The sequence below is a fragment of the Choristoneura fumiferana genome, chromosome 23 (genome assembly GCF_025370935.1).
Source record: "Choristoneura fumiferana chromosome 23, NRCan_CFum_1, whole genome shotgun sequence".
In the NCBI taxonomy this organism is placed as follows: domain Eukaryota; kingdom Metazoa; phylum Arthropoda; class Insecta; order Lepidoptera; family Tortricidae; genus Choristoneura; species Choristoneura fumiferana.
The window spans coordinates 8268527-8295970 of NC_133494.1; the positions used below are offsets into that span (position 1 = coordinate 8268527).

The following is a 27444-nucleotide window of genomic DNA, read 5'->3' on the forward strand; positions in this document are numbered from 1 at the left end:
TGATGTCGAACCCCCACATTGCGCGTGACCCGTAACGCTCTTGGTTTTATGCACCAATAATTAACACCAAGAACACTATTTACTAATACGAACAAAAACAAATGCCCCTTAGTTATTAAAATGTTGCAGGCCACAAGGTGGCCATTAAAAATTCGGCCTGTCATGTAGGATCTAAACTTGCGAACAGAAAGCCAAAATGGTCGGACAATGTTTTAGTTTTAATTAAATATGACGAAAGGTTCATTACATAATGTAGAAATGATAACATTGAAACTTTCTTGATAAGCGACGGGGTCTCTTTTGATGTCGTAACGAACTCGTTGGTCTTAATACTTGTCACCATCTCTGTGCACTATAATAATAAGCGTAGTGGCGGTCACGGGATTGACTAGCTGTTGAAAATTGGAATAAGATGACTTTGTCATTATCAAATATGTATAAGTACCTACTTTTATATCTCGCTCAGAGTTTATAACATAGGAAAATACAGTTATGTGGTGTCGTCTTGTTTTGTTTGTACTGTAATACTTACGACGTAATAATAAGAACCGTACCTATGCAGTGTGAATAATTAACTACGGTAAGAAAAGTCAACATAGCGGAGCATAGTTTCTAAGTATTTTAAAACAAGATAAAAAAATGAAAGCGTCTAAACTGAATTACTTATCTCGAACTAACTCCATTAAGAAATCTGATTTCAATCTTATCGGCATTCTTGTCGTTTCATTATTTGCATACTTAATTATTTTCTTGTCGGTTTGCTAGTACCATTTAACTGTATCAATCTTGTGCTGACAATGGAATCGCAATAGAAACTGTTGGAAAACTTTTTGTTGTCTTCTCCATCGGTTACATTCACCTGTCTTGTAACCATTGCTTCTGTTTATTGAACGTCGCAACAGCTAGTTGTCCTTATCTGTCTTGTGTCAAGATAGCCGCAGAGAAAGGGACGAGAGGTCTTCGTTGTTCCAAGCTTGGAAGCATGTGGCACGCGACGCGCCTGCACTGCACTCGGTTTCCGATCGTAAGCCGGGGTAGACGTTGAACATTTGCCTCGGTTTTCGCGCTGCGATCGTGTTTTGATTATTCCGATCTTCTGTCAGTTAACTAATTGAAACAGTTTGTGTTCGGCTCTGCTGAATATTTTAAGGAGTGTTGACTGTGTTAATAAGTGCAAAAGAAAGTTTCCGAACTGCATTGAAGCAAGTGTGAATAAAGTCTTAAACAGACTACCCGTGTTGACGATTTCGTGAATAACTCAACAACGAAAGAAATTTGTCTAACCTACATCCAAAGAGCGACACCGGTGTGAAGTGAAAGTTAAAAACTTGGCTGTTTTTCTAAAGCCATAGTTAGACTTGACAAAAGCCAACTGCCTTTTGTCGTACAAACGGCCGCTCGGGAGTTTTCTTTTAAGGACTGAAAAATAATTGGAAAAGTTCCGAAGCCGGTACACTTATGGGAAAATTCGCAGCTGTGTGACCCGAAAACTGTAATAAAAATAACGATTCTGCAAGATTTATCTTCAGGTCTTTGAAGTTCGATATCTTAGGATGATTAATAACTTGTATGACGAGGGCTCAGTGAGGATGCTGTTGGGACGTTGAATCAGTTGTACTTGTCTTGGGATTTTTTGGCGGTCTTTATGAGGGAAAGAAGGTCTTTTCCTATAAGCAACGACGTGGCGTTGAAGAGTGAAAAGAATGGATCCGGGACGGGGTTGGTGGTGAACTCTGTGATCTGTGGTGTTGTGGATGAACTGTCCAACGGAAGGAGCAGGCGCGGCTCGTGGGTGCGACACGCCGTCATGGGCGTCCTGCGTTGGAAGGACCTGACTGGCATGAGGACCAGCACACCTACAGAACAAAAAGAGGTAAGGTAACTACAATCGGAAGTAAATATTTATGTTCTGGCTACAATGCCCTTGGTATTAAATAAACTGTGACGCGATCGACACAGAGAATTACCTAGAAAATCATTTAGCTGTTTTCCGAATACCTTAGCTCGGGCAATCAGGAACACACCAAGGCGCCCTGTAAAAGTTAATTTAGGCTTTTTATAGCTCTTATTTTTTTTATTGTACCCCTTGTTATTTAAGCAATCGTAATCCTTTAAGGCTGCAATAGGACATCAGAAGAGAACAGTGTCAACGGATCAGATGAAATCCAAGATATACTAAAATATAAATAGATATAAGATAAATAAATAATTTGGATAAACAAATGTTGTTTGTTAAAATTGCTTAATGTAATGTTAATCTCGCTAATCATTAAAGTTTGTTAGGATGGATGTATTGATGTAGGTATATAAGGATGTTTGTTATTTTACATAGAAACTTCTGAATCGATAATGATGAGATTTAGCGCACATATAGTTCATAACCTGGATAACACGCAGGATAGGTAAGTTTTGTCTAACGAAATTGCGTAGTGCAATAATTAATTGTAATTGGAACAGCCAGAACATATAAAAGCTCGTAATCAAGATATTTGTCAATTTCTTGAAATCCTATAAATATATCAGTTCCGGACGTTGATTCGGTAAATTACGTCATTGATGATCTTATCTGCCTAAGTGGGCTAGACGAATAGACGCTGGCCGTATGATTGAGTCAGAGGTGCAATACTTCATTATTATCTTGGTGTGTGGATTGTTTATCAACAAGAGTTTTTATAGAATATCCTATTAATATTACAAATGCTTTTGCTTTTCGATGTTTCGATGTCGGTCACTTCATCACGCGAAACATCTCAATGGGTTTGGATGAAATTTGGAATACAAATAGTTTGTAACTTTGAACAAAGGATACTTTTTATCCCGGAAAATTTCATACCTAGTTTCCATGGGATAGCGATGAATGAATCCTTTGCAGATGAAGTTGCATGCAACAACTAATAATATTAAGGGGCTGTTTCACCATCCATTGATTAGTGTTAACTGACGGTTAAATGTGATGCCGTCTCCGTCTATTCGAACAAATCAAATAGAGACGGCATCACATTTAACTGTCAGTTAACACTAATCAATGGATGGTAAAACAGCCCCTAAATGTCATTATTATTTATTATTCTTCGTGTCACTTTAAGTAAGCCTTATTGCTGTTTTATGATTTTGTAATAATAGTCATTGCAATAGTTACGTTGTTGGTTAAGTATATTCCAGGAAGTTTCACAGCATACTTCTATCAAATATTAAGGGGCTGTTTCACCATTCATTGATTAGTGTTAACTGACGGTTAAGTGTGATGCCGTCTCTATTTGTTTTGTTCGAATAGACGGAGACGGCATCACAATTAACCGTCAGTTAACACTAATCAATGGATGGTGAAACAGCCCCTAAGAATACAATAAAATATTTAAGACTTTTGTCAACAAATTTTCAAGAAAATAATTTTCAAAACATAATCATCTCGTTTTTCATTTAAAGTGCTCAAAATCGCGACAAATATTTTCCAGTTGGCATTTATAATGACGGAACGTGTATTTGTGCTGATTTTAAAGCAGTTTTATTTGATGGAACTTGTTGATTCTTGTTCCGGTGTTCCAAACTTAGCCTCGCTATTGTGACATCATGTTCGCGAAAGTGCACAAAAATTGCCGAAAATTTTATGAATCAGTTTGTGTACTATACGTATGACTAACGGAGAAAACCTGTATACGAGTATTTCATAAACGTGTTTATCAGTCACATCCGAAAACCTGTATTTGCGTATCTTATCTTCGTCGATGAAACTTGAAGTTATTTTGCAAAAAATACATCGTACGGTGTTTACCTACTTTTAATATTAATAATGGTTTACATATTCATGAGGTATGTTACTTACAAGAAGTTTAGAAAATCAGGTTTTGATAGTACCTACACAATTAGTTCAGATATGTTTTGATTGAACTAAAACGTACTAAGATAATGTTTTGTAAGGCTCTGGAAAATTATTTTATTTAAATCTTGTAGCTTGTATTAATTAGAAAATTCTATGAATATATGTATGAGACCCGTAAGTTGAGTGGTGCAACAGTTACCGGTGCACTTAGCGGTACAAGGGTTGTATAATACTTACGTTTACTTCAACTAATTATCAAGGTAAAAATTTATTCATTTGTAATCCAATTAATGTTGTCGTAAGTATTTTATAGTTTTTACCATAAAAAACAATGGTCTGATAACCTAACGAACAATAAGTTGGAAAACCCCCGACTTTGTCACTTCTTAGTTCAATATTTTAAAAAACGGCTTAAGTAACTGATTTTGATGAAACATGTCTAAGAACCGTCCGTTTAAGAGCCACGGTGCCACAGACAGACACACATACACACACATAGGGTCAAACTTATAACACCTCTCTTTTTACGTCGGGGGTTAATGAAAATTATATCAATCAGACACTAATTTAATGATTGTTTTTTTTTTGATATTTAGTGAAATCATAAAAAGCATATTAAATGAACATTAGAAAGGCTAATTGATCCAAGCGACATTTTTTGAGATATTGAGTTGTATACCATGTTCGCAACCAGTGAATGATTCTCTGTCCTTTGAGCAATTTTTCAACTTTTTCACAAAAATGGCGCGTAGGTCAATTAGCCTTTCAACCGTCGAATACGTTATATTTTTAGATGACATGGGAGTTGATAATTCAATTAATCTTCTACCTATTTGTGTTACATCTGTTTTGTTTTGTTTGCTAGTTCGTTTAAATTTATGAGTCGCATTGCAATAGTTTGTAGTTAATCCATAAAATATCAAAATAACTGTCAGTACATCCTGTTTACAAAGGAATAATAATTAATTAACTAAGTATATGTGGTGGTTTATCTGAATAATTCAAGGTTTAACTAATTAATAACATAATAAACATGATTTTATTTTGAATGTTATTTAACCATTTATTTATTCAAAATAATCCTTGTCGTGTGCGTTCATGTGTCTGTCACTCCGTCACGCTATAAGTAACGGCTGAACGAATTAAGATAAAATTAGCTATGTTGATAGTTGAATCTCTTGAATAACGCATGAGCTACTTTTTATCCCGATATTTAAGATAAAATCCAAAATCTAAACTTATTCATTTATGGAAGAATCTATTTTTTTTTTAATAAATTTCGTGGCCAATAAAGAAGAATTACTGTTGAAATTATTTATTTAATAATTAAGTAACGTAATCAACCATGCAATACACGATAAGATTGTCTCGATTAAAAAATCCATTGACTTGACTTCAGATAACTAGTAATAGATAAGTTCGTATCATAGACTTCTGTGCATGTGTTTTGATTTTGATCTAATCACTTATTTTCAATGTAAATAATAAAATTGGTAATTAAATGACTATCCGCATCCACTAGTAACTACTTACTTACTGGATTAAATAATACAAACTTTTTTTCCCACCGGACATTTACAAACTTTTTTACGTCAGCTATGACGTGTGGCAAAGATTGTGATATTAACTGCCCATCAGAAGACATCTAACACACGCTTCTCTCACTTGACGAAATTTTTTACTCCACGCCACTAGTGACTTAAGATTCATATCTTCAAAATTAAATTCAAGACCGAAGTATAAACTACTGCACGGTTACAATAATCTCGGAATCAATGAAAATAGCGCGTAAATCTTATCGGTCCTACCTATTTAACATGTCGCTACAGGCGTGCTAGATTTTCAGGTTTCACTTCGTACAGTGCTTCACGGTAGATTGTCCCGGCTTAACAGTGTCCTTTTTCTTCCTCTGTATTTAGATAGAGATAGTGGTAAATCGTGGTGACCAATAAATCTTTGCTCTGTGATTTATCGCGTGTGGACAACACACATTAACCCATTAAAGAATCGTCGCCGACGCCTGTATTGGTGCCATACACTCCTTGATTATAGTCGTTACGTAATCTGCGTTAAAATGTATACCTACTCTCAATTTCTTTGAAACACTTTGGATTGGGGTTAATTTTCTTTGTATTCAACTGTTTATTAGGTACTTTGTGTACACAACAGTGACGAATTTAACCCAATCATCAAGTTTTTTTTTCAACGCTCATTGACGGTAAACGAGAACTGTATCAATAAAAGGTAATTTTTGTAAGGAGCTTGTTATTTTGAACATGAAACTACCGTGAGACTCACTCATATTAAATATATTGACCCGGATAACTCACGTCTTAAATCGTGTTTAGCTCGACATGTTTCGGGCTAATCCGTAGCCCTTCGTCTTCGGAGCAACGCGACTCAGCGGCTGCTGCAACACGCGCACTACCCGACGAAACTGATACCGGCACACAACTACCCGCGTTTTCATCATCATTAGGGCTATGGATTAGCCCGAAACATGCCGAGCTAAACTCGATTTAAGGCGTGAGTTATCCGGGTCAATATATTTAATATGAAGGAGCTTGTTACTTTAGAATAGTTTCATATCATAAATCGACTACCAATAATATCAACCTTTGATAAATTAGGTATACCTGCTTCAAAGATATCAACGCCTTCTAGAAACGTAAGCAAGCACTTTAATTACATGAACTAAAATAATTTATTTGCTCACGCGCAAAAAAAACTTTTAGTTCATTGATATACCTCCGCAAAGTAACGGCTGATTCAATAAATTATTTAAAGCACACTTTAATTACCTAAATCTTGATCTTCTCGCGTATTTTCGTTCCATTTTGTTGAATCGCTTAAAATCAGATTGGTAACGTCTTGATTCAATTATTTTTATGACTACCGCATTATTATACTGGTAAGTAAGTGGGTCAATCGATGCACTTCAATTTCGCCGACGCAGTGGAACCGTGCAAGTTGGCATTTTGACAAGTATTCGCGGCATTTTGCTCGCACGATGTCAATGTTCGCTGACTCTTCTGGTTTTGTTTGTTTTGCGTCATTTAGAGCCAGCGCGTACGCACGGTTGCGTTGCGATGCGATCTCGATGACAGTTTTTATGTATTTGATTCAAAATCTTAGCTTCCTTGTCATGTCAATTCGATTCTAATTACACATGGTTTTTGTAACTTGTTTTGACTTTTCATCTCCGGAGTTTACTTATGTTAATTTGTGCTTGGGAAGTTGAATCAGTATAGATTTTGGATGCACGTTTGTCCACCTGTACTTAAAAAAAAATGTTTAAATGTTTTGTTTTGTATACCTTTTATTTATGAATTGTTGTTTTGTTGGATTGTCATTCAATCTCTCTCTCTTCTCAGTCTTTGTCTTGCGCAGTGCCTTAGTGTTTAACTGTTATACTGTGTAAGTTTCTTTGAAATAAATAAATAAACCCTGCCCCTCGTCTAATTACTACGAATATTACGTCGTCAGATCATCAATCGTATTCCAAAGTTCCTTCCCTTTTCGTCCACTTCTTTTACCATTCTTAACTCTATTTGCCCATAAAGTTATTGCTGCACACATGCAATCGTAAGCTAGTTTGTCTACATGTTCCAACACAAAGCATAATCCAGCAGATTTGGTTTGTGCTATGTCTGGGATAGTCTTTATCAAAAGAGTTATGCGACCAGCCGGCCAAGCAGGCGCGCTCGTCATTAACTGTCCTACATCTTATTCCGTGATGTGATATTTCTCGTAACATCTCATTCAGGAAGCTATATAGTGCACTAAAAAAAGATAAGCATTTACATTCAGAAAGTATCATTTGGTGAACTGGCCCTGATGAAGAAGACCGTAGATGGCCAATGGAACTCGTCAAAGCTAAGTAATGCTCGCGCGTCTATTAAATGATTATGATTCATGTAACTAGATAAGCGACTGAGAAGCTTTAAGTTAATGATTCTTCCGAACTGATGTGATGCTAAAGCCGGAAGGTAGGCAACGGAACTCTGTTATAAAATAACGTGATTGGGCTTAATGGAATCGTTGTGAGATGTTCTTTGGCAACAAATCACTAAAAAGTGAGAATTAAATATATTTTTTAACATAAAATTAAAACCGACTCCAAAATAACAAAAAATGGAACCGACAACAAAAATCTTACAAATATTTTTCTAGTAAGTATACTAGCTCGAAGTCGGTGACTCAGTACGACCCAGCAGGAGGGATTGATGCCCGTAGTATGTAGGTGAGGTAGACGACTATTGTTCCACTCCTTCTAGCTCGTGTTGAAGCACCGACTTCCAGCTAGTAGTATACTTACTTACTAGAAAAATATTTTCAAGTGTTTAGTAGTCGGTTAAATTTTTTTTTCAAAGGAGCAACGATATGAAATTTGAACAATCATTTAATCCACTAATTACCTACAAGTCTACCAACATAATGCAAAAACAACTACCTACATACTTAAATATAAAATGCGGTTAATTGATGTGTAGAACGTAAATAAAGGGGCCCTTTTACTGTGCCGACTTAACGATAACATGTGGTAATTTTCTTTCGTGCCGTTACCGAAGAGATTAGCCGTCACTGAACACAAACCGGATGATAATATTGACAAGTCGAGATTAATGACCAAACGTCACGGAACTTGATCATACAAGTATGAAGTCCGAAAGAAGACGTTAATGTCTTCTTGTGTACCTACCTAAGGCAAGAAATTTAGTGTCTGATTACACGGCAGAGAAAAATGTTTTAATAAAATTGTCTTTAAACAATACAAGTAAAAAATGTACCTAGCGTTTATATCGATCGAACGACAAGAGTGAAATTTAATTCTCACTCAGCCTTAAACTGGCACAAATTCATTTCAACGCTAGAACACTGGCTCCATCGAGATTTCACCATGTGACAGTCGAGCGAGTTGAGTAAATTGGACACATTTTACCACAAAGCATTTATTCTTTAAAAGGTTTTGTTTATCAGGTGTCACTTAACGGTAACTAATGACATTTGAAACTGATCTATCTGCGTTTTTGTTTGGTATGCTTAAAAAGTGTAACGTTTGTCGCTTGATAAATTTCTAAAAAAAACCACTTCAACCTTTACTAGTGTGAAACAAAAGGGTTTATCTCTGCGCAGAAATATAAAAGGAAATGAACTTTGAAATGAAACACATTTTTTTACATTTTCATTCCGCAAATGGTGGCCAAGCGCAAATGCTTTTCGCTGTACGAAATAAAGGCGATATATTCTACGGAAGATGACATTTCCATTTCGTTTTTAGATATAACCGCTGAGACTATACGCATGGTAACATCAGCCAAATAAGTGGTCTATCAATTTCTAAACAAGTTCCTATCAAAATGAATATGTCGCTAAAGTCTAACTTTCAAGTTGACAGACACGTCTATTGGCCTTATTGTTTTATGACATGCAAACGATTGTCAACTTTAGGGTGGTAGACCACATATTTGGCTGATGGTACCTAATTCTAAAACTGGCGCTTCACTTACGTTTTGTTTCTGCGTTTTGGTTGTTGCGTCTCCTTCGTTTACGTGTAAAATAAAAGCGACATGAAGCAATTTTGTAATGAGGTGTCCAATTGTTTTTTTTTCTGGGATGTTCTTTATGTTTGGTTAATTATGCAGTTGAAACATGTTCTTGTCCAAGATATTTTTTTTATCTTTCTCTTAGGGTTCCGGATCGATAATGACAGATCGATGCAAAACGACATCTCTGGATGATATATTCTGAATTATTTTTGCTGTAATTGCTGTGTACGAACAGGCTGGAGATGAACTGTTAACTTAAAAAAGTGCTTAACTTATTTGAATGAGCCAATCGCAAGCAAACGTCAAACGGATCTCACGATACTAACGCCATCTAGCGATATTTCGCCTCTGCAGAAACCCTCATTGACCTCTTAATACTGGCACACATTCAACTACCTTTATGTATTCCGTGCTCGCCTTACGCTGAAAACATTACATGCTCGGATATTGGTCGTCACGATTTTCGTGCACAGCTAACGTACTAAGGAATTACCAGACAAGACACCATTAGTATTGAACCGAACCGTGTTGATCTTTGATTCAATGCACGGGTGTTCCCTTATGTTGATGCGGCATTCACATGGAACCGTTCAATGCTTACTTGATACTGTTTATGAACGTCATCTGTTTCATTCTCACCTGAAACATAAAAACATGTACCTAACGTTTATTGTAAACAATATTTTTATGTTTATTTAATGTTAAACAATATTTTTATTAACACCGTTTTATCTTAATGTTATTAACCTCACGTGAGATATATTTGAAAAAATAAAAAAGTTAACGGTTCAACTCACGGTTATAAAATAAGTCAGTTTTATTTGTACCTACCGTTTTCTCTTGCTTTAGGGGAGACATGCAGCATTATTTTAAATTCTCTAATTCTTAATAATTTATGACGATTGATTTAGAACCTCTGCAAAGGAGTTCAATGCAGGGCTTCTACATCCCCATCGTAGCTACTAAAAGGATCACTCGCGTATCTTAGAGTCTGATATGTTTAGGACAATTCATAGTCCTTCTTCCAGGAGAGCTCGCAATCGCGCTAGTTCGACACGTTACTGTCCGTGCGATCCATGCTTCACCATGACAGTCTCACAGTTGTTTTATATTAATTAAAATACACATCTATCGCATATATCCATTGTAACGGTATTGCGTATCTATCTAACCTATGTTATACAAATATTTACATATTTTGTTAAATTGAAACGATAATATCGCAACTAATAGCACGCGGTCTCTTAAAAGTGAGAACTCGGCGCACCCTTATAAATAAGTTGAGTTTAGTGTAGTTTTATCCTGAGACTTCACTTCCGTGGAGGAATAAATATTTGGCTAGCTCTCTATTGATCCGTAATGAATGCTGAACGTCAAGTATTTAAGTCCGGTTGTTAAAGTGCGTTGTCTGTCAGTCAGCTTTTATAGGTATAGATTCGTGTTTTGGGAACTTTGAAAATCTAAGGGCGTTTCAAGTAAAATTTTAAACTAAAACCTATAAAAGTTAAATCTCCAATTCACTAAGTCCTTTTGTACTGTCACAAAGCAACGGTTTTCGAGGGTATTAAACAACTTTTGACGCTCTCTGATTGTTGAGGAAGTTCCTCTTCGGAGATAAGTTTTGGGAACCATTCCAGCAAAATGTAGGCAATTAGGAAGCATTTGTTTTTACGATTTGGAGCACTGTTCTTAAGGTAGGCCGGCTGAGAAATATAATTTTTAATGTCCCGAGTTCTGAATATACGAGTACGGTATTCATTTTGGGGCCGGTCGTCGGAATTCGATGAAGAATTTCTTTTGAAATAAAAAATCTTTTCTTTCAGCGAAAATTACTTTGCTATTTCAATTTCTGTTACGGACCAATTTTATATGTGTCTTATAGTAGACATTTTACAATTTAATAAAGTTGGTTGCAATTGAAATTTTAGCTTAGTTTTATATTTCTATTCTAAGCACACGTGGGCTGTGATATCAATTATTAATAACCTACCTACCGAATTTATGGGTTACTCAGGAACCAAAACCAACTTAGGTATTCTTTGAGAAAACCACGTACCTACCGGAAACATGTCATGTATAGTTAAGGCCCTTCAGAAGGTGGATTGATGACTTGGTGTAATAGTCGCTGAAATTTGGCAAAAGTCATCGAGGCGGTCTTTGTCCAGTTGTTAATTTAGTGTTACATAAATTTTTAATGTAACACTAAATCACTTTAAACAGTACTCAAACTTTTCTTTCAATCCTAGCATCAAGTACATTTGTTTATGTTCCAACAAAGTCTTACACACAATGCTCTAACGCATCCAACAATTCATGCACAAATATGCGCACAACGTGCGTTTTCTCACAACGCCTATTAGTATCATATACTACACGTACTTTCCAATGTGAAACTAAAGTGCTTTTCTTCTCTGCCGCTATCTTAGTCATGCAAAAAGAATTACGGAATACGCTAATGACGATCTTGTGCCGTGCTGTGAAAACTATCAGTAATCAGTCATTTATTTGCTCAAACATGGTACAAAGAAGATGGTTTACATATAATTTATAGAGCGACATGTTTTGTCAGAAAGACATGCAAAATATTTTAAAGTTGTGTGTATCACTTGCATTTATAATATTGTATTATAATAAATATAATGGGACATTGACACCAATTGTCCTAGTCCCAAACCAAGCAAAGCTTGTATTATGGATACTAGGCAACGGATAAACATACCTATATATTTAGATAAATACATAGCTAAATACATATTAAAAGTGAAAGACCCGATAGCAAACATTTGTATTATTCATACAAATATCTGCCCCGGCCGGGGATCGAACCCGGGACCTCAAGCTTCGTAGTCAGGTTCTCTAACCACTTGGCCATCCGGTCGTCAAAATCGGCCAGTTCGTGTCGGACTCACGGACCCAGGGTTCTTGGTACAAACAAAATATCTTTTCTTTTGTTAACTATTCTTATGATCTGATCTGAGAGTCTTACATTGTCATTATCTTTGTTATTGTCAACGATGGTTTTTCATAGTCATATCATAATGTGCCTCCCACAAAATGCCAGATTTTAGCCAAAACTATTCGCTCTCTTACACCCGACTCCTAGTTTTGCTTGTTAATGAAATTTCAGAACATTTTACAGACAAATTATCACAATCGAGACTTGGCACATTTTTACAACATACTATTTATTTTTGTTGTTATTGTATTTTCAGGACTCTAAAATACAAAATCGCGATCTTAATACTTAAATTGGACTTATATACGACCGTAAAAAACGTATCTATACATAAAATTACCGTTAACTTTTAAACTCTTGAGATAAGCCCGAGATTGTACCATAAAATGTTAAGGGTACTTCACTTTCCGTTCTGTCCAAGAGCTAGTACTTACAGGTATTCATACTACATATCTAACTATAATAATCTGGCCAAGTGAAATAATATCAGCATGGCATCGTACCTTCTCTATAGAGAGAGAGAGAAACATTTATTTACACATATTCGATACACATAAAAATACATTAGATGGAAAAAAAATAAAAATAACATCGAATAGTATAAAGTGGACCCCTCAGCATAATATAGAGAGGAGAAACGATCATTTCGTTTAGTAATTAAAAATATGGTGGCGAATCAGACATAGTGGCAATTTCTCCAGTTACTTGTGTCCTCTACTCACGTGTCTGTATTCTAAAATCAGGTCTCTATAAAAGCAGTAAAAAAACCGCCCAGTCCCACTTGAATTTGTAAACCTTTACTCTTACATCGGCAGTCGTTCAGGGCCAGGGTTCAGATTTATAAGAGACTAAGCCCGAAGAATATATATATTGAAGTGGCTGGCCACATCGCCCGTAGACCAGATAATCTTTATGGGAAGAAGGTTCTCGAGTGGCGACCAGGAACAGAAAGACGTAGCGCTGGCAGACTTTTCACTAGGTGGACCGACGACACCGCGAGAGTTTTGGGCAACCGATGGAAACAGGCGGCAAGTTGTCGTTCATTGTGGCGTTTTGTGTAGAGCCTTTGGTGCAACAATTGACGTCTCCCGGCTGATAATGATCTTGATCATATACCTCTTTCAATTTGGGCGCAATTTATCAGAATAGTAGAGAATCCAATCGCGGGATTTTTAGTATACATGAATCCCGGGATCCCAGGATCGAATTCACTAGAGTAGTGAGTTTTTTTAAGTGTTTAAGCATTAAATTTCGTGTTCACAATTTTGTGATAACAAACTACAAATATATAGAAGCGAAAATACCTTATAACATATTATTATAACAAAACGGAACCCTCGTGTACTATAATCTTAAAGCAATATCTTAATTAAGTAATTTAGTTAGCAATAGACTTCCGTCTTATTATGCCTTATTCCGACTAGTACCAAATATAATATGCAAATAGGAATTCGATGCCGCGTAGATGCCGCGCATTCGGTGCCTGATTAGTTCGAACTAGTCATATAAGAAATTAAATCTATTCATTTACATTTGAATGAATCGTACCTGTTTTATCTAGCCAACAATAATTACCATACTACTCGTAAGATAGTAAGAATAGCATACATATTTTTATTCATAATATCTGCGTCCTGATGCAATCTTACTTAATAGATTTTCTTAACAATTTAATTGCCAGATAGAAAAATGTTAAAAATTTTCAACTGTTGCTGAAGCGATTGGAAAATAAGCAGGTAATTCAGAAAAAAAACCTGATCAGTTTAAACGTAGACGTGCTGCCTTGAAAATTAGCTAGATATTTTTTTTTATAAAGGCGCTCATTATATATTTCTTCAATAGGACCAGGACGGTCCTGATTAGCGAGGAAAGGCAGCTCTTTAATATTTATTGTTATGGTCGATATAAAAGCCGTGGTGGCCTTGTGGTTTGACCTATCGCCTCTCAAGCAGAGGGTCGTGGGTTCAAACCCCGGCTCGCACCTCTGAGTTTTTCGAAATTCATGTGCGGAATTACATTTGAAATTCACCACGAGCTTTGCGGTTAGCTATCTACTAAGCCTTCACACTCAAAGAAAAAAAACGAGATGTTAGCTGTCACTTATTAAACTTGGCAGTATTATATAAAACAATTATTAACGTCTTCTTATTTGATAATGACATGATTGCCAAGTGACAGTAGACATCTTGTTTTTCTTTTTTTTTTTAAGTATAGAGGCTTAGTTGTCTGCTATTACCGCCGCATAAATGATCTCAATCATAAACATAATAAATTTCCACTAATTAAACGATTGGAAATAAAAAATAAAGAGCTGCCTGCCGCTCCTTACTATCGAAAGGACCAGGACTATCGGAAAAAAAATAACCTGGACGATTTCAAAAACTTTACTTCTGCGATTGTCCCTGAGCCACCCCTTCGTAATGACAGTACAGTTGACGTCAGATATCGGTAAGGTTAGAATGCACTTGCTTAGTCAGCTAATGCTAATAAAAGTGTGCTGGGGTGCGCATCAGTGCGTGTAACAGGAAAGAAAATCAGGGCGAAATGTTGTTTCTGTTATGATAATGGCAAAAGTGTTAAAAATGGACTTGCCAGTTCTAATGTGTGGGAATGAGAAAATTCAATAGTCTCACTTATCCTGGGTTTTATGTCTTAAATGTTAAAAAAAGCATAATTATTTTTGAACAAAGAAATTTCTCTACTAAACTACGGAGTCAAGTTTCTTTTTGGAATTTGAAAAAAATCTATTCTTAATTCTCACGAATGGACTTAATCCCAAAGAGATTAATCCCAGACCTCATTTATATTCTTTAAGTAAAAATAAGTTATAACGTTACTAACGGTATCGGTAAAACACAATGTGATTTTATATAACAAACAAGATAAGTAAATTTAATAAAAAATTTAAACTTCAAAGAGCAAGGCTGTGATCACTGAATTTACTCAAATTTAATATTAACTCCCGTACCGTAACTGAGCTGCCAAAAATATTACGCAAATTACTTAGTTACCAAAACATTTTTATTAAAAGAGGCACCCATGCTATACACTTTCGTTATCTTACGATGGGAACATGTGCATTGTTTATGAAATTACTAAATTTTTGTGAGTAGTTTACGACGCGTCCTAAAATATTGTTTATTTTACAACATGCACTTGAAGTGCTTGTGAAAAGTTTGTTTAAAAGTTTCACGTCGGCAACGAAATATGCACATTAGAGCAGTGTGAGAACAGTAAGCGAGAAAAGATTATCGCAGCTTAAAAAAGTATACTGAAATCAAAGTTTTGGATCTTACCATACCTATAATTTACAAATGATTGTGCCTAAAATAATTTGTAAATAATAATGCAAGAGTCAAAAGTATCAGTTTGCTTCCTGCATATTTAAAGGTTTTTGTCAAGTAAACTTAATTCTTACTTTATTTTGTCCCAATACATACGATCTAATGCAAAATTTGTATTTTTTCGAACTGCTCAAAAGTACACGTATCATGCCTTATATCAGAATAAGAGAATAATTTATTAACTACATATGTATTTTTCAAGAGATTCACAAGTCCGTTATTATTATACTGGACTGTACCGCTTTAAATATCAACGATATTTTTTTCTTTGCCTCTGTAACTACATGCAAACACTATCATGTTTTTATTTTTTTTTTCTTGTTGTTTCTACTTTCGAATCGTGTCACTCTTTTATTATAAGAAAAATAAGTTTATGATGAGAACCAAGTATCTAATGATTTTGCTACAGACGAGCTTTAACATTTTATTTTAAATAATAGCATGTTTCGTACTGTTTTTACATTCGAACCCTGCCACTATTTTACTATGGGAAAAATAAGTTTACGACGTGAACTCTAGCAATCTCAATGTTTTTGTAAGTTCGTTAAAAGTTCTTTATATAACGCACTAATTAACTTGTTTTCTTACAGGTAATCATCACGAAATCATGCATCAGGTATAATCTACAAAATCCTGCTCTCTAGAAAAATAAAAAAGGCTAGGAATTTACTTAATAATTTAATAATTCACCGTAACACGGTTAACAGAACACGCGACCTGACGTGCTGCCTTCTTCCATAATTCAATACGGAGTTACTCATATCAAGAAATTGCCAAGTAATTATAATAACCATAGTTTATGTTAATAGTTTGTTTTTGTACCTACTTTCTAACCGAGTTCCGCACTGCAACGAAAATGAAGCATATTTTTATTTTTAAAATTTTCTGCTTTCGATGTTTATATACAGATCTTTGAGAACTTTATTAGTTTTTGCGTTCAAATTGAATAAATAAATTCTTTATTTTGTTTATAAAAATAAAGTTCGGAGTGAAAATATGGGCTACATTTATTACGAGAGAAAAAGAAGAGAAGAAACAGAGATGATCGCGTAATCTGAACTACAAAAATTTGTAACGTCTGGGTCTTTGTAATATGGTGTAATATTTATCTGGTAATTCAAAACAAAATGAATCATGCATGACAATTACTGCCGTGATGCCTAACTTGTACTAGAGCCTATTATTTTATTTTTTGCGTCAATCGAAATTCCATAGTTTAAATACTAGGAGGTGCTACCCGGCTGTTCACAGGCTGTTCCCGAAATTGATACAAAAACTAAGAAGGCTGCCTGCGACGGTAATTATTTGAAATTATACCTTGAAATTGAATTATAATTTGATTTGTGAATGAAACGTGTATAACATTAGAAAGCTGATCAGTTCATAAACTATCAGATTATGCAAAGTTTACCTTCGCGAAAATGTCGTAGTTTTCGGGATATTAGTAATTTCATCCCGACACAATAACCTAAGATTTGTATAAAAGTGCAGATATCTTCTTTATCTCAAAATGTATGAAAAATTAATTAATGACAAATTCACTTAATCGGATAACAAGAACTGTTCTATCTTCCCTCCTCGTTCTGGCTTCGATTTCACGGACATCCTGTATTCAGGTTTATTTATAATATACCTAGTGCCATCCACGAAGACGCGTGATTTTGTCAAAATTAGCCATTAATGACATTGTTATAAGAACCACGGCCCACGTCATCGTAAATGACTCTACCTATATAAGTAAGCGGCATGTAAGAAATTAATAAAACAAATGGTCACGCGAGCCGGGTGAAGGTCGGGCGTCAGTCTTGGTAATAGCGATAGCTCTAGATTTTGTTCTTAATCCCGACTAAAGCAACATTAACTTTGCTTCGGAATGACATGGAAGTACTGACATGTTTTCCGACCTGCGATTTTGTTAGACAGTGATTAATGTACTTTTTTCCTATTTCTGTGAACGGAACGTATGTTACATGGAAAGATTATTTTTAAGACTACGTTCGCTTGATTAGATTGAGCTACCCACGACTTTGCTGGATTATTTAATCATTATCGTGGGTGGAGCGCTTTCGAAAACTTTCGTATTTGTTTGTTTATTAACCATTATTAGGTTTTCTTGTTGTTACTTACTACACAATATTATGTAAAATTTGTTAGTTCTTATATCTCTGAAATTACTTATCCTATTTTTAAATTATTTTGTCATGTAAAGCTACAATGTTCCAGATTAACACAGGCTAGATTTTATCCCAAGAAAGCTCAAAGTTCCCTCAGAAAGCAGAAGTTGTCGACCACAGATACTTATCACCTAAATTAAAACCTTAAAATTTATTTTTAAAGGAATTTTAAAGAAAAAAATATATATTCCAAATGTAGCATTTTGGCTCTTTAGTATTACCTACCTATTTTCTTTCCATTGTCGCAATGTAAATTATATACAACATTTCTAAGGTATTGCAAGTATAGGATTCATGATGTTACCAGAAATTCCGTGTAGGTACCTAATGAATGACGTCGAGTACCTAATGATGAGAACTTTCTTTTATTTTACTATTTATTTTATTAAAAATGTTCATTTAGCAAACATTGCGTGGCCATGGTTAACTTAATTAATTTTATTTGCACGTGATTAATTTTATACCTATCACCGTGGCATGGATAATAATGTATACTGCTTATTACTTACTTAGTTTTATGTTAGACACGGACAATTGTGTGAAAATGTTTTGGGCATCGTAAAAAGTTAATACAGTTTACATCACGTCGGTAATATTAACGTAAGTGTTTCGGATGATTAACGAAAGGTGAATAAAATTGTTGTTCAAATTTTTTGAATAGAATATCTGAAACGTTTAACTTGTTTTAAACTTAATTATGTTAAGACAGATTGCGAAGTAAACCTTAAAAATGTGGTTAAAGATCAATCGCACAAATATCTTCATACGTATTAGCTTCCTAGACAAGTTTGCACTTACTTTTTGCTCTGTTATCTATCTTGGTCGATTTTTTGTACTAAGTATCTTATTTGTGTATTTTTAGACTGCAAGCAAGTATTTAATCTAACTAAGTCATGTAGCCAAGAAATAATGAAACTTTTTATTCAAACAAAAACACATTATGTGCTCAAAAATTTTCATAGGTCTTATGGTAGATAAAAATATAGGTAGATAAAATCAATCACTTTAAACGTGGAAGAGCCAATACAATGTTCCATTTACGATTTTCATAAATAACGCGACTCACTTTACTAAAGGGCTTAAAGGGCGATAAATAAATTTTGCCAAAAGGGCTCACTCCCAACGGGCCGACATTGTTCCGATGCTTTACGGCGACAATCTTAATTCTAGGTGAGCCTGTAAAATCCAGCTATATTTCACTCTTTTAAGTAATATTTGGCGCACATGTTTTAATTATCATCATTATTTTCATCAAGATATTTCACCTACTGAAGTGAGGATAGTTTAAATTTTTCATCAGGTGAAACAAAAACATTGTTTTAGCCGTACCTTTACCCGCCATCCATTCATTCATGGACGGACAATGTTTTTCAATGACCTAACGGTACGTAAGTCAACTGCGTGCCTAAATATAGTCCAGAATTTTGTTTATGACCACGAATAGCCTGCGGGGGAGAAAATACCAATACAAATATTCAGATCTTGATAACAAACGATAGCTCGATCGGGCACATGTTCGTGCTCGCGCTAAACGTGTTACATTTTCTAAATTTTCACTTCGCAATATGAACAGAGATGTTAAAGCGAAAGTACGGAGATTATTAGAAAGTAAACTAAAGTATAGTTATCGTATCTAAAGCACAGGTAATAGCGCGTAATGCTCAAGTTTATCTCAAACACAGCTTACCCAAGATTATAGATGACGAATGAAAGTGAAGCACTGATTCAAGTTTAATTGTTCTTTGTTATTGCAAACCATGAGTGTATGTTTTGGTGTTACGCAACCGGCTGTTTGGTTATCTTGGATTGGAGTAAGGAGAAAACTTGTGCAGTTTTCTCATAGGTTGTTTAGGAGTAAGGTATACACATTAAAGTAAATTTCAAGACCCCATTGCACTTTTTGGAATAGACAAATTTGAATACTTTATGAACAATGCATGTTTGCAGCGATAATGCTTTGGTCTACAGAATCTAAAACTACGGCAATATTCATCCGTTCTCTTATAGTCCGATTCATCTTGCTCGAGTGATTTCTAGGAAATGTATATAAAATTATTTCCAGAAACATCGGTTTTGCATTTCTGCAGACTGTGCGTCTCAGTATTCGCTCAAGCATAACGTCTTTTGCGTGACAAAGCACCAACCGTAGATACTAGCTTGAAAGCGTCTGTGTGCATGAAATGGTTTTGTGAAAATTCATCTTCACTTCTTATCCATTTGAAGTTTTTAAAAATACTGGAGGCATAGCAATGTACATTGTATTAAACTTACTTTGATCATAATGAACAATTTGAAGTGTAACATGAACAGTTCATTTATAAGGAGGATATCGATATGTCGGTCGGTAGATATGCTCTGTTTACAAATGGAATCATCCGCTTACATTGTTTATATGCTACTAGCTTTTGCCCGCGGCTCCGCCCGCGTGGTATTCGGTTATCGCGCGCTGTTCCCTCGGGAGCTGTGCATTTTTCCGGGATAAAAAGTATCCTTTGTCACTCTCGGTCTCGGTCTCGGGCCCATAAACTATCTCTATGCCAAAAATCACGTCGATCCGTCGCTCCCTTACGGCGTGAAAGACGGACAAACACACTTTCGCATTTATAATATTATATTAGTATATAGTATAGTATAGTATGGATTAATTGTAAGAAAATCATTTAGCAACAACATTAAACATTTTTGGTATGTGTAGTTGAAAAATGCTGTTAACTTAATGTTCTAAGCGTTTGCTTATAAAATAATGCTCCTAATATACCTACAGAATCATGAATGTATGTAAGGAAGGAACAATAGTTGAAGAAGCCAAACATTGAGATGTCCTTCCATTTCTTCTAGTTTGTCGGACGCACTGCCTTCATTAATATGTATGAGACGAGGAAGATGTGAAGTCAGCCGGAAGCCGCGATTTGTTTGCAATAACAGCTGACCCTTGTCAGCAAATTATGGTGTCCTCCGAAAAATAGATGGCGCTCAGCACCCAACTAAATTTTTTTGCACATCACAGTTGAACCCCACATAAATTGAGACCCCTGCTAGATCTCTGGAGGTATGTTTAGAAAAGGCGTAACTTATTAATATTTATGAGGAAAGACAAAAGAAGGCACCAGGATGTGGTCTAGCTGTTTATGGGTATTCTGACGTCATGGAAATCCCAAGGGATAGAATTGTTGTTTTTATAACAGGTAAATTAAAATAAATAAATAAATAAATCGCGAATAAATCTATTTTATTACATTGCGATATAAAAAAATCGTAAAGCAATATATTGCCACTTATAATTTAAATAAAATTAAGCTATTCGAGAAACAGTACTTGTAATGAAACTACGAGTACTACTAAGAGTTTAACTGGAGAGAAAATAAAAATGGAAGTCTTCTTGCCTAGATTTAGCTTTAGCCGTTCTGTTCATTTATTTGCTTCATTGATGTATTTTTTTTCAATCAAATTATCCTATACATATTATAGAGAGATCGATAATGATTACATTACCGCTAAACATTCTCCTCTCGAGTTCTCTTTCCTTATTTATACGTAAGGTCTAAAAATTAGAGAAACATCGCACGCCCGCCCGGTGTAATATTTCAGGCCACTGGGACGAGAACGTAAACATTGCAAGATATTGAGACGGGTACACTTTGCCAACAGTATTGCTGGTGCAGAACTCATTTGGAAGACATCGCTTGGCATGGACGTCTTCTGGCAAGAAAGTCTCGTATTTACTAATGCTATCCAAATTAGTACATGCATCAATCATAACAGCAGAATTACCTTTTCTTCGTTTCTACAAATACTTTTTTGTTTTTTACTTTACTATTTTAATATATACTCGCCTCGTCAGTTTTATTGATTATTTTCCATATAGTTTTTGTCGGATTTGTGCACTTAATCTGGAATGGTAGGGTATTTAATTCGGTTACCGAACGCTCAAAGAATTCTATAGAAACTGGCGCGGCGTGTGATACAAGAAAAACTTGATCAAGTACTAAAATTGTTCCGTTTTCATACACCGGACTTCCCAACACTGTTAGAAAAGTAATAAAACATGCTTAGACGTTGGACAAAGTGTGCGGTTGAGCGTTCGCTAATAACGCCTCGCGTTTTACCGGCCCTGAAGAACGTAAGTGCAACTGTAGCCAACTTGACAGCCATAAGGGCTTCCGCTTCGCAAACTTTTCAATCGGACCACTTTGCCGAGGAGCAACTTTATCCTTTGAGTCTTTGTGCTCGCCCCTATTTTGGTAACCAAATTGAACGAAACAGACTATGGTTTTACAAAGCTTTGACCCGTAAAAGCAATGTTTGTTATTGTAAAAAATGTATTAGGTGGTCAATTTTACAACTTTACTCATATTGAATACTTAAATGTCAAACATTTTTAACTTTAGAATTAGCTACCTAAGTCTTAACATGACAACAATTGAATAAGCGGGTAAAGTTTAAACATTTAAGATCGGAGAAATTTTGGAAACTTTCTTAATTCCTTTTAGCAGCCATATTAATTCAACCACGAAACTCCCATATGGATGTTGCTAATATAATATTCAGTGAGTTACCTCAAGTTCGATCTATTACTCAGAACCCGGAGGGACTGTAATTTAGGTGAAAATAATGAAACGGTGTAACTTTCGTGAAGATGTTTTATTTAGCAGTCTACTCATGTCTCAATTCCTGATACATTTTTAAAGATTCCAAGAAATTCTTTTGACACGGGTATTCCCTTAAAGGTAGCCATGTTTTTAGACACGTATCATGGAAGTAGTAAGTGACTTCGCAATTTTTATTTCCTCTCAAATTAGACGCATGAGTCAAACACTTCAAGATGAATTCGAAATAATTCAAACCTTTGGTATTTCATGTTTATTCTCAGTTTGAATTTAGGTTGAGCAGCCATGAATCGCCCTACTGTTTACACATACAACGTCTTAAATAATCTAAGCATACAACAAATATTTCCCGTCTAACAAATTTTCTTCTTCAACCAAACACTCGGGTTTATTTTTTCCTCACTCTCGAGCACTCTCCAGGAGGTCATTTTACAAGACTCCATTGTCTATTTTTTAACGTGGAACATTAGTCTTTTGTTTCAAATAACCTCGTGGTCGGACTTTTCCTCTATTCATTAACTTTCCCTGCAGAGACAAGTAAAAAACCGTGTGTAGACTTTACTTTGCTTTTAAATTTCAGTTGGCGAGTGAAGCGTTTCACAATTTTGAGTTTTGTCCTAAACGCTGTAGGTTTGCTTTTAATTTCGTTTGTAGAATGGTCTTATGGCCTTTTTCTTCTATAAAAGCGTTGGAAGTGTTTAGATTAGATATAATGTGAGAGGTTCCGCTTCAAGTTTGGTATACGTAGTTTTATTTAGATCAGTACAGTACTTGTAAAAATTTGACTTAATATTGGTCCCTCGTTTTCAAGCAAATTCATCAACGTAATATATTTCTTTATACCTACATTCTATCATTATGTGGTGCTAATTAGTATCGAATTTTGCATTGTGTGTGGCATAGTTTCATGAATATCATGTTTTGTAAAACGAGTAGGTACATCAGTGTTCTGAATTCACATTGTTTAAAATTATGTATTATTTAGTTACAGTGCATAATTGTTTAAATAGGTGACAAATAGATTTGGGATTTGCCTGTGCCGCGTCCGGTTTCAGAATAGGTCGGACCTATTTCTTCCCGTGGGTTTTGTAAAAGGCGACTAAGTGGTCTGATGTGAGGGTAAGCTCCAGCACTGCGATGTGGAAGGCAAAGGGTAACCACCACACTATTTTCCTAAGAAAGTTTGTATGAAGTTTCAGTAACAAAATAATCCCCATTGTTCCCCGTACATAACCAACTTCCAACCAGCACTGGGAGAGGACAAATAATTACTACTCCAAAACCGGTTTTGGAAAAGGATTTTTTTTCCTTGCACAAAACCAACGTTATGGGCCGGTAATATACGAGGAAAAATACTTTGCACAATACCCGGTTTTGGAGTAGGATTCTTTAATGCCTTGTACAGAACTAAGTATGCTTTTTTACTGAAGCTTATTTTCACAATGGTGTTTTATTCCCCATTTTTAATCGACACAAAAACATAGGTAGGTTTAGGTTATGTTAAGTTTGCATCGTGCTCCGCCGACACTGTGTCTGTGTCGATTAAAATTGGGACAAAACGCGATTGTGAAAATAAGTATATAAGTAAATAATATGTTAGTAGCCGTTGACTTATATATAAATTAGTTACACTCGAAAACATGTATTTTTTTTAATAATTAATTGAGCAACGCCATTGATCTGTCCAGTCCAGAAATATTGAATTGGACAGTCATATCTATACCCGCTATTGCCTTTAGAATGCTGTTCAGTTGGTGCTTGCTCTCACCCTGCCTAAAGAATCCTACTCGAAAACCGGGTATTGTGCTATGAATTATTTTTCCTCGTATATTACCGGTCATGGCGTTGGTTTTGTACAAGGAAAAAAAAATCCTACTCCAAAACCCGGTTTTCGAGTAGGAATTATTTGTCTTCTCCCAGTGCTGGTAATGGAAGTTGGTTATGTACGGGGAACAAGGTAATAATCTTCAACCGACAACACGACCTCTCAGTCAAGAGATTTAGGAACAGCAATTTTATATCACTTCTAAATATTCTCATAATTGTCCTACATTAAATAAGTTACAAAATATATTTTTTGTACTAGTTTTTTGCTGACTGTACTTTTTGTTGACTTTACTTGCATTGTCATCCAAACGACATTTCCGTACCAAATTTCAAGTCGATGCTATTAACCGCTGATGAGTTTCGTCCTGCGGAGTAGATCCTGGCGGGACTACGAGCACCAGGATACCACCACTGCCAAATTATTGTATTGTCACGGGACTTACCATAAGAATGCCAAATTTTAAGTCAATCTGACCACTGGAAGTGGGTCAAAATTCGGTTGCAAGATTTGACGCGCACATACATACATACATACATACATATATATACATTGCAAGTTACTTGTAAAATAGGTTAACATCTCAGAGATAAAGATAAAGATAATTTATTTGTCAAACATGAGTTCCTATATACAATTATTAAATTGAATATATAGATGTACAATAATTTTATGTCCTGTCCTTCATGTCTTGCCTTTCGGCATACAAATTTTTACTTATGAATTTACATAATTATACAATAAAAAAAATAGGACATAATTAATTTATAATCAATATTACATTAATGTTACTTATATAAATAATTTTGCATTTTATACTAATGATAATCAATGGAACATTTTGAAAACAATATCTAGTCTATATATCTAGTAGATATTCGTTAACAGAGTAATAATATGCCTTGTCGGTTAAAAATTATTTTATACTGAACAATTTATGTCAATACCTTTTATCACACCTCTTTTCCTGTTGTATTCTGCTTGGTATCATCAGCAACATGTCGCATCGCAGTTTTCAGCCCATCATTTTCCTTTGGCTATTCGACCTGAACGCACGTACTGCCAATTTATTTTTATTGATAACAACAGTGTAGTGTTGTGCATTGATAAGTTAGTGATGGCGGGTGTTTGAACGGTGTGGACGCTTGGAAAGTGGTACGATGCACCCGCGTAGGCTTTCGCTCTCGTCGGTGGTTGAGACCATCTTGAAACGGAGGGGTTCCAAAGATTCTCCGTTGGGTTCACCTTTATCTGATGATGTAAGTCAATTTAGATGTACTTAATGTAATGTATAACTTTCTTATTAACATTATCCCTATTTTTGCATGTACATAATAAGTACAGGAAGAGGATGTACGTACAGGAATACTAAGACGATTTAGCTCGCAGTTGTTTTATACGAAGCTCTTGTGAATATAGAGCAGTGCCGTTTTCTTCCGAATTTGGTTTAAAAAAATAACTTTTTTTGATCTTCAAGTAAATCATTGCACAGATATAATATTTAGTGTAACTTACTCTATTTTCTCAAGCCGAATAAAAAAAGCTAAAACGGACTAAAAGCGGTTATTAAAAACTTAACAAAAATATTAATTCTCACGGGCGGCTACCTGTTAATGCTATAAAAATATGTTGTTTTATTGCTTAATGGAAACATTAATGTAGTGAGTGTTTCCTCATACCACCTATATATATCAAAACGCAAACTTAATTTTTTCTCCTATTTTCCTGAAATATTTTACTCCTCGTCAGAGTAACACATATCGTAATATTACGCGCAAAAACGTTGTCCGCGCGCCCTTGAAAACTGATCGAATCTTATCTACGGGTTAACTGATTACAGAGTTTATTTGGGCTGTCAAGAGTCGAGTAGTCTGGCTGGACATTCCTTCAGGACATTTATTGTCCAAACAGTTTTCCTAACATTTATGTAGCTTGTCTACGAAGAATTCGTTACAAGTGCGCCCGCGGGAACTATCCTATATCCTTTTCAAGATCGCAAATTATCTCCATACCAAATTTCACCACGATCGATTGAGCACTTTAAGCGTGAGAGCGTGCAATTAAGAAACAAACATATTCACTTTCATATTTATACCTAATATTAGTAAGGAAGAATACAGCCGTGCTGCCTCCAGATTATACCGTTCTGGAAATTATTGTACACCTAGCGTGAGTGCACCAAGTTATGGTAACGCTAACCCAGGGTTGCTTGCCCACACGGTGCACTGCGGCGCCCCGGGGCGCCGTGCTAAGCACCCAAGGGCGCTGCGTGGGGTCCTGTTAAACCAGAAACTTATGCTAGGGTGCCGTGACGTGACAAAATAAGTACACTGAAAAAGTTTGGGAACCCCTGCGATAACTAATGTCGAATCAGCCGTCAAATCTTCGGTGAAGTAAATTTCGGTTTGCCAAAAATGGGCCAACTCGTACCTGTGGAGTTCTGCAAGCCGATATTTATTAAGGCAAATAAACGAATTAATACCTAACAACCCTGTTAGTTATACCTATTGCGTGTGTGCATTTTATTGCTTTACCTCGAGTGCATTTTTATTGCGACTTATAATTAAAGCTTCATGGCGATTAATGCAATAAAAAAAAACTTGACTTTGACTGAATGTTAATTGCTTCGTCTTAAATAAGAAATATTAGCCCAAAATTTTAATATTTGGTGTTACTTGTCTTATGAACTTATGATTCGTAATTTTGTAAGGTAAAAGGTAACGTTATGTGCGGTTCTAGGGTAAAAATAAAAATGTACAAGGAAGTATTACCTAGTTTATTTATTTTTAAAAGATTACTCAGTGAATTTACAGTAAAAACAAAATCATTCACAATGTCAGTTGTAGTTACTAAAGTATTAAATCAGGGAATAACGTAATGCGGATAAACGTGACCTGCACTTTTGGTTGCAGCAACCAAAATAGGCATAGAATAAAATACTCATGAATTAAAATAATACACTTTAACGTCAATAGGTAGGTACTGGCATAGGTAGGATAAGGAAAATATACAAAAAGGAATGTTAAAATAGGTATGTTAATTTAGCTGATCATGTCTGCATTATGGATTATAGAATGCCAAGTAGAGTGGGTAAATTAACAGATTGTTTTGTACAATAAAGTATCTTTTATGTTTCTTTCTCTATTCATAAATTTAAATTAAAAATAAT

General features: G+C 35.3%; 1 protein-coding gene across 7 annotated transcripts in view; it reads left to right on the forward strand.

The window, feature by feature from the left end:
- The window catches only part of RapGAP1 (Rap GTPase activating protein 1), a 365817-nt gene that overhangs the window by 257928 nt on the left and 80445 nt on the right, over positions 1–27444 (forward strand). The window contains exon 1 of one of the 7 annotated variants that reach the window (XM_074105813.1): positions 1006–1873. The exons of the other annotated variants lie outside the window; for them this stretch is intronic. Coding sequence (XP_073961914.1) covers positions 1646–1873 — 228 coding nt within the window. The 5' untranslated portion in view covers positions 1006–1645. Of the gene's footprint in view, positions 1–1005; positions 1874–27444 lie in introns of those variants that run through there. 7 annotated transcript variants of the gene reach the window in all.